The sequence below is a fragment of the Dipodomys ordii genome, unplaced genomic scaffold (assembly GCF_000151885.1).
Source record: "Dipodomys ordii isolate 6190 unplaced genomic scaffold, Dord_2.0 Scaffold16, whole genome shotgun sequence".
In the NCBI taxonomy this organism is placed as follows: domain Eukaryota; kingdom Metazoa; phylum Chordata; class Mammalia; order Rodentia; family Heteromyidae; genus Dipodomys; species Dipodomys ordii.
The window spans coordinates 4,500,140-4,513,454 of NW_012267232.1; the positions used below are offsets into that span (position 1 = coordinate 4,500,140).

The window sequence follows — 13,315 nt, forward strand, 5'->3', positions numbered from 1 at the left end:
GGCCTTCCCGGGAGCGCGGCTTCGGGGCGGGTCGGCGGCGGGACCCCGGCTGGGCTGGGGTGTGTGTGGGGAGAGGACTCCGAGCGCCGAGCTCGGCTGTGCGGGCATCTCAGACAGGAAAGAAGGAGAGGGGTCGTGCGGAGGCCGGGCTGCCCCGCCATCCACAGGCGCTCTCCCCGGAGACGTGGACTGCGGGGTGGGGCTAGGAGCCACCGGATAGACGGTCTGCTCCGACTGATGGCACCCGGCTGGTGGTGGACCCTCCTGGAGGTTGTCCTGAATCTGACTCCTAGCAGACTGGGCTTCGAGTGCCGAGCGGTTCCCTTCCCCTCCCTGCGTGCTGGGGTGGTGGGGGACCGGGTGGTGCGGGGACCGCGGGGTGCGGGACAAGGTGATGGGTGGGGGGACGGGGTGGTGGGCGCACGATCCGAGCCGCCCTCGAAGGGCCACACCGTTTCCGCCCTTCTCGTCTCCCAGGTGGGCACCAATGGCATCATCTCCACCCAGGACTTCCCCAGGGAGACCCAATACGTGGACGACGATTTCCCTACGGACTTTCCGGCCATCGCCCCCTTCCTGGCTGACATCGACACCAGCCACGGCCGGGGCCGCGTCCTGTACCGCCAGGACACCTCCCCGGCCGTGCTGAGCCTGGCAGCCCGCTACGTGCGCCGAGGCTTCCCGCGCTCGGCGGCCGCCTTCGCCCCGACCCACGCCTTCCTGGCCACCTGGGAGCACGTGGGCGCCTACGAGGAGGTCCGGCGGGGGGCTCCGCCCTCGGGCGAGGTGAGTGACCGGGCGGGGTGGACATGGAGGGCTGGGCTTGAATTCGGTGCGGGAACCCAGGCACTGGCTGAGTCCGGATCAGAGTCCGATCCTGTGCTGATCCCTGTGTTCCCTTTGATGGCGCCAGAATTGAAGTGGCTTGGAAGTGTAGAAGGTCGTTGTCTCTGGGTGTATGGTGAGGTTCCAGACAGGTGGGATATTACTCTGGGAAAGAAACTCTTTGGGAAATGACCCCAGTGGAGATGCTAAAGACTCTGGGAGTGAGCGTAAAGCAGATGACTCTTTTATTTATTTTAGAGTCTCTTCTAAGTATTTCTAATGATATGTTTATGGAAGGAGAAAAAAAATCAGAGAATCTGGGAACAATTTAAAAGCCCGATTACTTATTTTCCTACCCCCGTTAAACATTTTTGTATATACATCTTTCACATTGTTTTTAAAAAATGGATATCATTGCTGTTTATTAATGAGTTCACACTGCACATATGGTTATGTGATGTGCTTGATTCACTGAATAGTATATTCTGAATGCCTTGATGCCAGTATATTTCTTCAACACCATTTTTCTAATCTGACATGATACTACTGAGCTATTCTGCCAGATCCTTTTGGATTTTTAGTTTACTGATTATTTTATTTACTGATTATTTGCTTCCTTTCAAGATTTGCACTTAGGCCCCGATCCACCTGCTTTCAAGTTTCTGTTATTGGTGGAGACCACAGGCATGCGCCAAATGCAGCTTCCTTTTCATAGAGATGGGGGGTCTCATGGACTTTTCTGCCTGGGCTAGGATGACACCAAGCTCTTTCTAATCTCAGTTTCCCTCATGGTTTGGGATAGTAGGCACATGCCACTATACTCTGCCATGGATGGAGAAGGGGTCTTGTGAACTTTTCTTTCTGGACAAACCTGAAACCACAGTCTTCTCATTCTCAGCTTACTAAGTAGTTAGCCAGGAATACAGGTGTGAACCACCAGCGGCACCTGGCTCATTTTTGTTTATAATTTAAAGAATTATATTTTAAGGTGGGCGCCGGTGGCTCACACCTGTAATCCTAACTACTCAGGAGACTGAGATCTGAGGATCACGGTTCAAAGCCAGCTGGGGCAAGAAAGTCCCTGAGACTCTTACCTCCAGTAAACCGCTAGAAAACCGGAAGTGGTGCAGTGGCGCAAGCGGTAGAACACTTGCCTTGAGCTAAAGAGCGTAAGGACAGCGCCCAAGCCCAGAGTTGGAGCCCCACGACCACAGGGAAAAAAAAAAAAAGAATTAGATTTTCAAACCATTACAAATTATAAGCCAGTATTGGACTTAGAAGAACCTACTTTTACCCTCATATTTGAAGGGCCTCATGTTTGGCAGGGTATTATTTCTCATGATGATAAGAATAGTAATCATTTGATCTAAGGACCCTGGCCTTAATCTTTCTTCCTTAGGGGACTCACTCGGGGAACCTTTTAGCAGAAAAGGAACTTGGAGCCTGGGTTGAGTAGGACATTTGAGATGGAAGGGATAGCATGTGGCCCAGGTGCTATTGAGTGTCCTCCTGAGTGGAGCTTGTTGAAGAGGATGGGTAGCAAGATAGGAGGCTAGAAGAGCTCTGGGATGGAGGAAAGTCATGCTCTGAGCTGTGGATTTGGCCCTTTCTTAGTGGCAAATTTGAAAGAATTTTAAATAGATGATCGATACGGTTTTGCTTTGGAAGAGGTCTTCTTTATGGTTTTGAAAAAGCGATGGCCCAAAGGGCAGACTATTTAGGTAGTTATGAAATACACTATTTTTTGGGGGGGCTGTCAGGGGTATTTATTTATGTATTTCCATTTCTTGGAGTTCATTTTGATAAGCATCATTTTTTTTAATTGTGAAAATACCATACAGAGGGGTTACAATTACATGGGCAAGGTAATGAGTACATTTCTTATCAACCATTGTAGCCTCCTCCTTTGTTTCGCCTTCCCATCCCTTCCCCTCTCCCCTGTCCTCCACCCCCCAAAGTTGTAAAGTTCATTTTTTGACATAACGTCTTGTAAATCTCATTGTTGCAATGGGTCTACCTGTTATTCCTATTTAAATACTTTGTAAATACAGTATTTTTTCAATCTATCTTGTTACATTCTTGCTAAAATATTTTAGCATATCACCTTCCCATCAATCCTACCAGACAATGTATTTTTTTTAAAAGTCTACCTTTATTATTTTTTTTTATATTTTTTTGGGGGTCCGGTCATGGGGCCTGAACTCTGGGCCTGGGTGCTGTCCCTCAGCTCTTCAGCTCAAGGCTAGCACTCTACCGCTTGAGCCACAGCGCCACTTCTGGCTTTTTTTTCTTCTGCTTATGTGGTGCTGAGGAATCGAACCCAGGGCCTCATGCATGCAAGGCAAGCGCTCTACCACTGAGCCACCTTCCCAGCCCCAATGTATTTTTTTTTGATTCTTTTTTTTTTTATTTGTGAACATACTGTACAGAGGGGTTACAATTACATGGGCAGGATAATGCGTACATTTCTTACCAAGCATTGCAGCCTCCTCCTTTTGTTTACCCTTCACATCCCTTCCCAGCCTCCCCCCTCCCCCCCAATCCCAATCCTTCTCCTTCCCCCCCCTTACCCCCCCCCCAACCGACGTTGTAAAGCTCGTTTTGGACATGACAACTTGTACTTCTTTAAACAACTGGTTTTTCCCCATCTCCTCCTCAAGTTATACTTTAATCCCAGACTTATTATGCAAGATCCATTATCTTGGTATAAGAGGTAGATAGAACAACATCTGTGCCTTTTCTAAAGCTTTCCTGTAAATACAATTTAATTTTATTAGCTAGCTTGATGTGATTTTAGTACTAAGGGAATTCTTCAAGTTATATTTCATTCAAAGGAAGTATGTACTTGGAATAAAATTTGCTATGAACATTTTTTGATCTTGTATCACTTCTAAATTAGCATTCCAGTTCTCTGAAGAGACTTTAGCTGTATGCATTTTACTTTTTTGAAGAGAAAAGAAAGGCAAAGTTGAATGACAGGAATGGGAGAGAGAATGTTTGCACAGAAGCTCTGGGGTCATTTATGAGATCACGTGAGGGCTTTGGGATTGCAGTTTCATCAGGACTTATTTGAAGTGAAAGTTATGATACCCATGAGATGACTGCTGTTTTCCTCATTTTCATTAGCAGTCTGGGTCGTGGGGCTTGAACTCTGGGCCTGGGCGCTGTCCCTCAGCTCTTCAGCTCAAGGATAGCCCTCTACCACTTGAGCCACAGTGCCACTTCCAGTTTTCTGGTGATTTATTGGAGATAAGAGTCTCACAGACTTTTCCTGCCTGGGCTGGCTTTGAACCGTGATCCTCAGATCTCAGCCTCCTGAGTAGCTAGGATTATAGGCATGAGCCACCAGCATCCGGCTCTTTTTTTTTTCTTCCTTTTTTTCACATTGTTTGGGACTATACCCAGGACCTCATAATGCAAGTGCTCTGTCACTGAGCCCAGTAAAAAAAATGCTTCTCTTACCAAATTTCAAGGTTGGTTGTGAAGACAAGGACAAGATAAATCCTTTTTGCAAAATATAGCTTTGAAAGCTTATCTAGTGATTTCAGATCCATCCTCAGCCTTAGTTTGCTAGCCTGGAACATGGAGTAGTAGCAATGTCTACTATATACCATTGTTGCCGGAATTGACCCAGGGATAGTTTTTGATTTCCATAGATACTCAAGTTGGCTCAGCCAATCCGTATCTCACACGTTGGCTTGATAAGACCAGATTGTGGTTCTTTTCTTTCCAGGTCTGTTAGGATTATGTGATAGAAGTCCTTTGCATAAGCACTCTTTGAATGGGAGTGTATTCTTTTTTTTTTTTTTTTTCCCGGTTGTGGGGCCTGAACTCTGGGCCTGGGTGCTGTCCCTCAGCTCTTCAGGTCAAGGCTAGCGCTCTACCACTTGAGCCACAGTGCCACTTCCGGCTTTTTTCTTTTTGGTTATGTGGTGCTGAGGAATCGAACCCAGGGCCTCAGGCATGCAAGGCAAGCGCCCTACCATTGAGCCAACTTCCCAGCCCTGAATGGGAATGTATTCTGAGTTACAACTTTTTTCTGTTTTTTTTTTTTTTTTTGGTGGTGGTGAAGGGGATGGGAGTTAAGATAGTAAATGATTTGTAGGTTCTATCTCTCTTTAACTTTTCTAATTAAAACCATCATTCTGACATTTCCATATGCTGAACTCACTTCAGAATTTGTTTTATTTAGAAGGGAGATAAAGCTTCAGTTTGGATAGTGGATTTTTTTTTTTAAGTTACCCACATTGAAAGTTCTTCTGATTATTTGAGAGAGTGCTGGGACTTAAGTCCTTGCTTTAATAGTTTGCTGGAGGTGGATTTTTTGGCAATGACAAATTTCTTATGCTTGGAGGATCGTGTGAGTTCTACATGATTTTTTTCAATTTTGGCAAACTAACTTTATATTACAAAATTACTGGAAACTTGAAGGTATCAGAGGATTGGCACTTAAAACAGTTTCTGTTTGTGTCTTTTTTCTCCAAGGATATTCACCCTGGCTATGACGGGATGTTGTACCTGCTATTGCAGGAATGTCATGGTGTAACCACATAAAAAAAATTCTGTTTATCAGTTCAATTAATCTGAGATTTCTTAAACAGTGTTAGGCAGTTCACAGAGCAAAGATGTCACGGTGCTGATCGCCAAAGAAGTTATTGCTGTAAGGCAGGAGGACGAGTGTGGACTTTGGCTCTATTTTGTTGTTTTTCCTCTGTGTTTTTGTTTGTTTTCAGGGGAGAAGGAAGGTATTATCACTTAGGTGGGGATACAGAGAACTGGGTTACACTGGTCTGTGTGATGCGTGGAATGTTTTTTTTTGTTGACCTGGAATTTCAGTTGGGTTACAAAGACCTAAAGAATAGATCCTGAGAATGAGGTGGCAGAAGACATGGTTCTGCGTTAGAACATTCTCTGGGACAAGTCTGAGTGCACTGGTGAGGTAGATGGTCGTAGGGCAGTGATAGAAGGGATGGGTGGAAAGTTGCCCAGTGGAAGCCTTAACGTGGAGAATGGGGCATTTTTGTCGTTGTTGATTTGGTCATGGGGCTTGAACTTTGGGCTAGGGCCCTGTCCCTCAGCTCTTGAGCTTAAGGTGAGGGCGCTCTACCACTTGAACCACAGCTCCACCATTTTTCTGGTGGTTTATTGGAGATAAGAGTCTCACAGACTTTCCTACTGGGGCTAGCTTTGAACTGTGTTTCCCAGACCTCAGCCTCCTGAGTAGCTAGGATTACAGGAGTGAAGCCACCAGGCATGAGTGCCCTGCTGAATGGGGCATTTTGACTTGGTGCAAAGGATCATCATCATCCACCAACAAAGCTACTGAATGTTGTAACAATTTCCTTCCTTCCTTCCTTCTTTCCTTCCTTCCTTCTTTCCTTCCTTCCTTCTTTCCTTCCTTCCTTCCTTCCTTCCTTTCTTCCTCCCTCTCTCTCCCTCTCCCTCTCTCTCTCCTCTCCCTCCCCCCTCTCTCTTTTTCTTTGTCATTCATGGGGCTTAAACTCTTGCTTGGATGCTGTCCCTGAGCTCTTCAGCTCAAGGCGAGCACTTTACCACTTAAGTCACAACACCACTTCTGGTTTTCTGGCGGTTTTATTTGAGATAAGAGTCTCATGGGCTTTCCTGCCCATGCTGGCTTTGAACCATGATCCTCAGATCTCAGCCTCCTGAGTAGCTAGGATTACAGGCCTGAGCCACCAGCGCCTGGCTTTCTTTTCTTTTTTGAGATAGAGTTTCACTGCTTAGCGCTGAATGGCCTTAAACTCACAATCCCAGCCTTAGTCTCCCAGGTGCTGGGATTACAGGTGTGAACCTCCGCACCTGGTTTATCTTTTTTGACTTTTGGAGTTGGGTTTCCAGAAGAGAGATTGATGTCTGTAGTTTATCTGAGAGTTTGTTTGCCCTTAGTCTGGGAGATAGCTGTAAAGGCACAATAGAGGTACACGTGGAAATTAGTTTCAGAACTGCTGAAGTTTTGCTGAAGACAAGTTTTGGGAAGGATAGAACATCGGGGATGTCTCAGGACTAAGTATTTATTTGAAACTTTCTGACAAGAGCTGTAGGATTTAGGAAGCTTATTCCTGGAAGAAGGAATAAAAGCCAGGCATGGGAGACTGTCCCTGAGTAAATGGGAGATGAAGAATTACAAGGTGGGGGTTTGTGTGTGTTATTTATATACCTAACACCAGTCGCACAACTCTACTTATCACCAGTCCCCAGAAAGACACGAAGGAGACCTTTGTGACCTCTGGAGGAGTCACCTTAATTCTCAATTTTCCCTTGGCTGAGTCTATGTGAGCAGATCATTTAGAGAGAAGGATGGCACTGTTACGATTTTTTTTGTGTGTTGTCAGATGGCTCTTATTATTATTATTAAACAAATTGCAAAAATTAGAAAGCCTTAGAGGAACATTCTTATTTCTACCAACCTAATTCTGCCAAGTGTCAGATCAACACTGGGCAGCAATGTCCTGAACCTGAAGTGGAGAAGCAGCCTCTTGCTTGGTTTCTGCCCAGGTTTCTGGCTTTTCTCTCTGATAACAAGATGACAGGAGCCTCCTGCCCTGCAGCCCGGGCCTTACTCGCTCTGTGCTCCTCTCTCCCCAAAGGAGGCCCCTCTCTGCTCTCTGGGATCCTGGGGAAGTTGGGAACTGGTGACCCCTGTGTAGGCTTTGGCAGCCCTTCTGAGGGTTTCCCTTCAGATTGCTGGGGAGCATGTGGGGCCCTTGTGTGTAGGAATGTGAGGACCTTTCCGGTTTGGAAGTAAGTCAAGTAGTGCCTGGGAGAGAACCCTTCAGGATGGTGTGAAGTGGCTGTGTTCGCAGTTCCATGTAGAATTTGTAGATCTGACGAAGAACTTCACAAATGTTCTTTTGGTGTGTGGGTGGATTTGAAAGAGTCAAACATTTTTTTTTTTTTAAATTGTGCTTTGGGAATCATAGATTTTATTAGAAGGAAGTGTTTTCTGCTTCTGATATTTGCAAATAACACTCTGGCCACCTTTATGAGTACTGGTCTCAGATTAACATATAAGAGACATTGAAGCTTTTTTGTTTTGTTTGTTTGTGTGGTGCCAGTACAGAGGCTTGAACTCAGGGCCCTGCTTTCTTGCTTGGCTTTTTTTGCTCAAGACTGGCACTCTACTACTTGAGCCACACCTTTACTTCCAGATTTTTTTTTGCTGGTTAATTGGAAATAAGAGTCTTTTGGATTTGTCTGCCTAGGCTGGCTTTGAATCTTAATTCTTAGATCTCAGTTCGTGAGTAGCCAGGAATACATTTTAATTGAAATGAATATAGCTAACCGATTGACAGAATAAGATAAAGTACTAAAAAAAAAAAAACCAAAAACAAAAAATCCAGATACACACAGTAAAAAGCCAGATTCTCAGGTGACATTGTCCAAAAACAATGCCCAAATTACCTGACTTATGAAGTGGTAACCCTGTGTCCAACACCTTAGTAGTGATAAAATTATATTTTTAAAAAGCCAGATTGTCCCCTTCTTAGTTCTGTTTACTTATTCTCATCCCTCCCAGCCTTCAATTCCTCCCAATCTATATAACCACCTTATCATACAGAAGTCCTCTAAACTTAGAAACAGGATTTCTCCTATCTTGAGTTGATTGTGGAGCGTCTATGCTAGCAGCAGTTTTTAAAGCTTAGCTTTTTCAGATAAGATTCTTCCTCTTCCCTGGATGACTTTTCTTTACCTGGTTGAATATAATTTATTCAGATTGAAATAAAACTGAAGTGATTTATATTAATTGATTGAACTCATCATATTAATTGATGAAATATGTAATATGTAGAGACATGAGGAGGGTCAATCTTTGTTTCTACTTGGGAGAGGTTGAGGCTACCTGCCTTTTGTGAGATTCTAGAGAACTCTCCTGGTCCCTTGTTTGGGAGAAAAGTCCAGTGTTGCTGAATGAGACCGTCAACAAATAAAACAATAACAGACACAGTGGGTCTCCTGTGTCTTATCTTGGGAATTGAAAGAAAGAAAGAAAAAAAGGCAAAGCAAGATGTAATTGTGTTACAGAACTCAAAGTTGTATAGTTTTTTTTTTTTTGTTTTTTTTTGCGGGTCGTGAGGCCTGAACTCTGGGCCTGGATGCTGTCCCTCAACTCTTCAGCTCAAGACTAGTGCTCTAACACATGAGCCACAGCGCCACTTCCAGCTTTTTCTGCTTATGTGATTATGGGGAATCAACCCAGGGCCTCATGCGTGCAAGACAAGCACTCAACCACTGAGCCACCTTCCCAGCCTAGTTTGTTGTTGTTGTTTTTTAAAAATATGTTGGACACCTTATTTCTTTATTCTCTGTTGGCAGAATCTCAAAAAACTATATTTTGAAATTAGGCAGCAAAAGGAAAAATTAACATTTCAAAAAATTAACATTACAAAAATTAACATAGGACAATAGAGCCAAGGACTCAGGACAGATCAAAAGCAAGGACTCCTTCCTTCCTGCGTCTAGCAAAATGGGACGCAAGAATACTTACCAGTAAGTGACATCCCAAAGAGTCATGTTATTTATAAAGTAAGTAGGATTTAAAAAACATTCCTCCCCAGTTCCCTACTAAATTATAAAATGAGTGTGAGGCAGACTGACAGTCCTAAATATAGCATCTTTTTAAGATAATCAGAGCCATTCTACAGTCACATTGAGTGTTGAGTGTGGAGCTAATTCAGGCTCCTGGTCTCTCTAGTCTTCTGCAGTGTTTAAGCAACAATCACAGGCCTCTGTGGGGCTGCCCCACCGCCATCCCTTCCGCTATGGCCTTTTCCGCCTGTCAAATCACTCTTTTATTTTTTAAAATTTATTATTATTTTTTTGCTGGTTGTGGGGCCTGAACTCTGGGCCTTGGCACTGTCCTTCAGCTCTTCAGCTCAAGGCTAGCGCTCTACCACTTGAGACACAGCGCCACTTCAGCTTTTTCTGCTTATGTGGTGGTGAGGAATCGAACCCAGGGCCTCATGCATGCAAGGCAAGCACTCTACTACTGAGCCACCTTCCCAGTCCCAGATCACTCTTTCACAATTGCAACTGTGATTATGTCTTTTAAACTGTGGGGCTCTCCTGGGCACAGTCTGTGAGCATGAAGCACAATGTCTGATACTTAGTAGGCACTCAGCTGTTTGAATTAAATGTATAGATGGATAAATGAATGGTGTTTAAAAACAGCTAACCAAGCAAAATGAGGTGAATGATAAATAGAAGCATCTACAAAGGTGTTATTGCAGGTCAGATAGCAGAAATGATTCTACAGGAAGTCAGAGTACCCTTTCAAGGGTCAGAAGATTAAGAGGAATTTTTTGTTTGTTTGTTTAGAGAAATATGACAAAGAGTAGGAGCATCAAAGCACAAGTTACAGATGGGGACTGTTAAGTCTTCTGACGAAAATGTAGTGGAACTGAGCCTGCCACCAGTACCCTTGAGTGGCATGCTAAGGAGTAGTTCCAGTGGCTTGCTATCTGACCCTCTAGGTCAATCTGGTGTTAATGTGAAAGGGGACATGGGAAAGAAAAGAGAGTGAGGCTGTACCAGCAAGGAGGAGACCTTTGGATCTGCCAATGCCTAACACAATGCTTGCTCTTAATGGGTATTTAATTAATAGATGAACTACTAAATGAATGAATGATCCAATGAGAGAGGCTGAGTGCCTAGAGTCATAAACAAGGGCCTGTGGGAATGCACAAGTTCATTTTGCTTCTTGCTTTTAAATCTGAGAAAGGGTTTTGGATGAGAGAAGTTCGCCACCTTAAAATAAAAAATGTACAACCTAACCTATGTTTTACCTATGCGTATTTTGACTACTCATCTAAATTGATAGAAGATGCTTCTAGTAATAAATAATATAAGATTATACTGGTAATTTGAAGAGGACATTCGAAAGGAAATTACATTGAAAACTAACTTGGAGAAATTGTGAGAAGGGCAACTCTCCTTTATACTCCGGTGGCTTGCCCATCTATTTAATTTTCCTTTGTTTGTTTGTTTCATTAAGGATGTTTCCAATTCCTTCTATTCCACAGCTGAACACTTTCCAGGCAGTTCTGGCATCTGATGAGTCGGATACCTACGCCCTCTTTCTATATCCCATCAATGGTCTTCAATTCTTTGGAACCCGCCCCAAAGAATCCTATAATGTCCAGCTCCAGCTTCCAGCTCGGGTGGGCTTTTGCCGAGGCGAGTCTGAGGACCTGAAGAGAGAAGGATCATATTTCAGCTTGACTAGCAATGAACAGTCTGTGAAAAACCTCTACCAGTAAGTAACAAGGGAGTGTCCTGGACTGTTTCAGTGTAATGACTTCTAAGTGGCCATAGGACACAAGACAATAGCTCGGTGGCTTCGAAGAAAGCCAGGAATCAGACTGAACCCTAGGAAAATCAGGTTGTCCAGGATATAAAAGGTCGTATGAGGAAAAATTAAATCGGTGGTAGATTTTTAGAAATTTAAGCATTTTTCTGTGGCTTCATAACCTGAACTCATTCTTATGGAGTCCCCAGAAGTGAAGATATTCCTTAGTCTCACCAATGGCTTCCTCTGCTAATGGAATGAGAGGTTCTTGAGCTAATATGAGCTTTATGAACCCCAGTGGGTTTTGTTTTGCTGTGCTTTTTAGTCTTTGCCTTAATTCTTCCCTAAATACTGGTCCAGAACACATTGGTTACTTTTTCTTTTCAGTTTCATTAATTCATTCTTGGGTTAGAGGAACACCTTCTACTTTTACATTTGCTCTGCTTGGCTTCTGGACTGGGCACTACAGCCAGAGACTCTCCGAGCTGTCCTTCAACGGGAGCTTATCATTTACTAAGCACTGTGAAAAACACTTTCCAGATGTGATCTTACATTAAAAGGTCTATACGCTGAATTAACAAGGGATGGTGAGGAAAAGCCATTAAAACTTACCCAAATTGTAGGAGGCAAGTGATTTTCTCAATTTTACAAGTCAGTGTAGTGAAGTTAAGTGAGATGCCTGTACCCTTAGGGTTAATTGGCCTTAGACACAGTCTAAGCTCAGTTCTAGAGCATGGAGCACTTTGTTCTATTTTGTACTTAGCTCTTCTTTTCCATTCCATGGCCCACATCAGTCATCTTCATGTGGCCTGCTGCTAGCTGAGGTCCTTGCCATCTCTCCCTTTATTTTTTAAAATTTAATTTGTTAATTAGTGTGTGTGTGTGTGTTTGTGTGTGTGCGTGCTGGTACTGAAGCTTCAACTCAGGGCCTACATGCTGTCTTTTAGCTTTTTTGCTCATGGCTAGTGTTGTACTTGAGCCCAGCTCCACTTCTGGCTTTTTGGTGGTTAATTGGAAATAAGAGTCTCTGTGCCTTTGCTGCTTGGGTTGGTTTTGAACCATGATCCTTGGTTCTCAGCCTCCTGAGTAGCTAGGATTATAGGTATGAGCTACTGGTGTCTGGCTATATTTTCTATCTTATAAAAGGGAAGACAGTAGTTACTATGTAGGTATTATGCACAGAGCTTGTGCTGTGCATTTCTTGTGTTTTTCCTTATTGAATCTTTTAAACAACCCAGACAAGAGAGTATCCCTTCTCATTGTGCAGGGATATAGTACAGTTCAATTACTAAGGTTTCCAAATGACCTTGGAGTTTAGAATCAACTTAGATTGGTGTCTTTTCCATCATGTACAAAAGCCAAAATAGTGATTTATATTTCATTAGAGCCTATTTTATTTAGCCTCTATTTACTGTAATTTATATTTTCTTACTTTCTGAAGCTTTTCTAGTTTTCCATCTCTAAGTTGCAGAAGTTTCACAGCTGCAACACCTCTAATGTGATAATATATCTCCTCAAACGTCTAGGAGTTTCTTTTATCTTTTACTTTCCCTCCTTTTTCTTGCTGAAAAACAACACTAGCCTGAATTCTTATGGAATATATTCAGTGTATCTGACACACTGTACATGTAATGGCAGTTTTCCTCTTTCAGCGTTTCTTATCCCTATATTAACTAGAACAGCAGTAATAAAATATACAAAAAGTCACAAATACACACACACACACACACACACAGAGGTGGAGCAAACAGGAGAGAAGAAGGGAGAAAAGAAAATCTCAAATTGTATTGAAAATGCTGATAGTGAAATCTAAATAAACATGATTCCTGCTCAAAAGAGTAAAAGTCTCTTTTTAAACTATTGAATGATTTTTATTTATTTATTTTTTTGCTGGTCCTGGGGTTTGAATTCTGGGTTTGAGTGCTGTCCCTGAGCTCTTTTTGTTCAAGGCACTACTTGTGGCTTTTTTTGTGTGTGATTAATTGGAGATGAGAGTCTCTCTCACAGACTTTTCTGCTCAGGCTGGCTTCAAACTGCAATCCTCAGATCTCAGCTTCCTGAGTAGCTAGGATTACAGGAGTGAGCCACTGGCACCCAGCTTTTAAAGTTAGCTTATTAGTTATTCATTCTCATTCTTCATTGTTGACTTTTGATTAAATTCCATAGAGTAGAATTTGAGCATAG

At 43.2% G+C, this 13,315-nt stretch overlaps 1 protein-coding gene across 1 annotated transcript in view; it reads left to right on the forward strand.

Moving 5' to 3' along the window:
- Positions 1–13,315, forward strand: part of Nid2 (nidogen 2 (osteonidogen)) — a 69,372-nt gene that overhangs the window by 379 nt on the left and 55,678 nt on the right. Inside the window, exons 2-3 of the mRNA XM_013012321.1 lie at positions 478–786; positions 10,866–11,098. Of these exons, the coding sequence (XP_012867775.1) occupies positions 478–786; positions 10,866–11,098 (542 nt within the window). The remainder of the gene's footprint in view (positions 1–477; positions 787–10,865; positions 11,099–13,315) is intronic.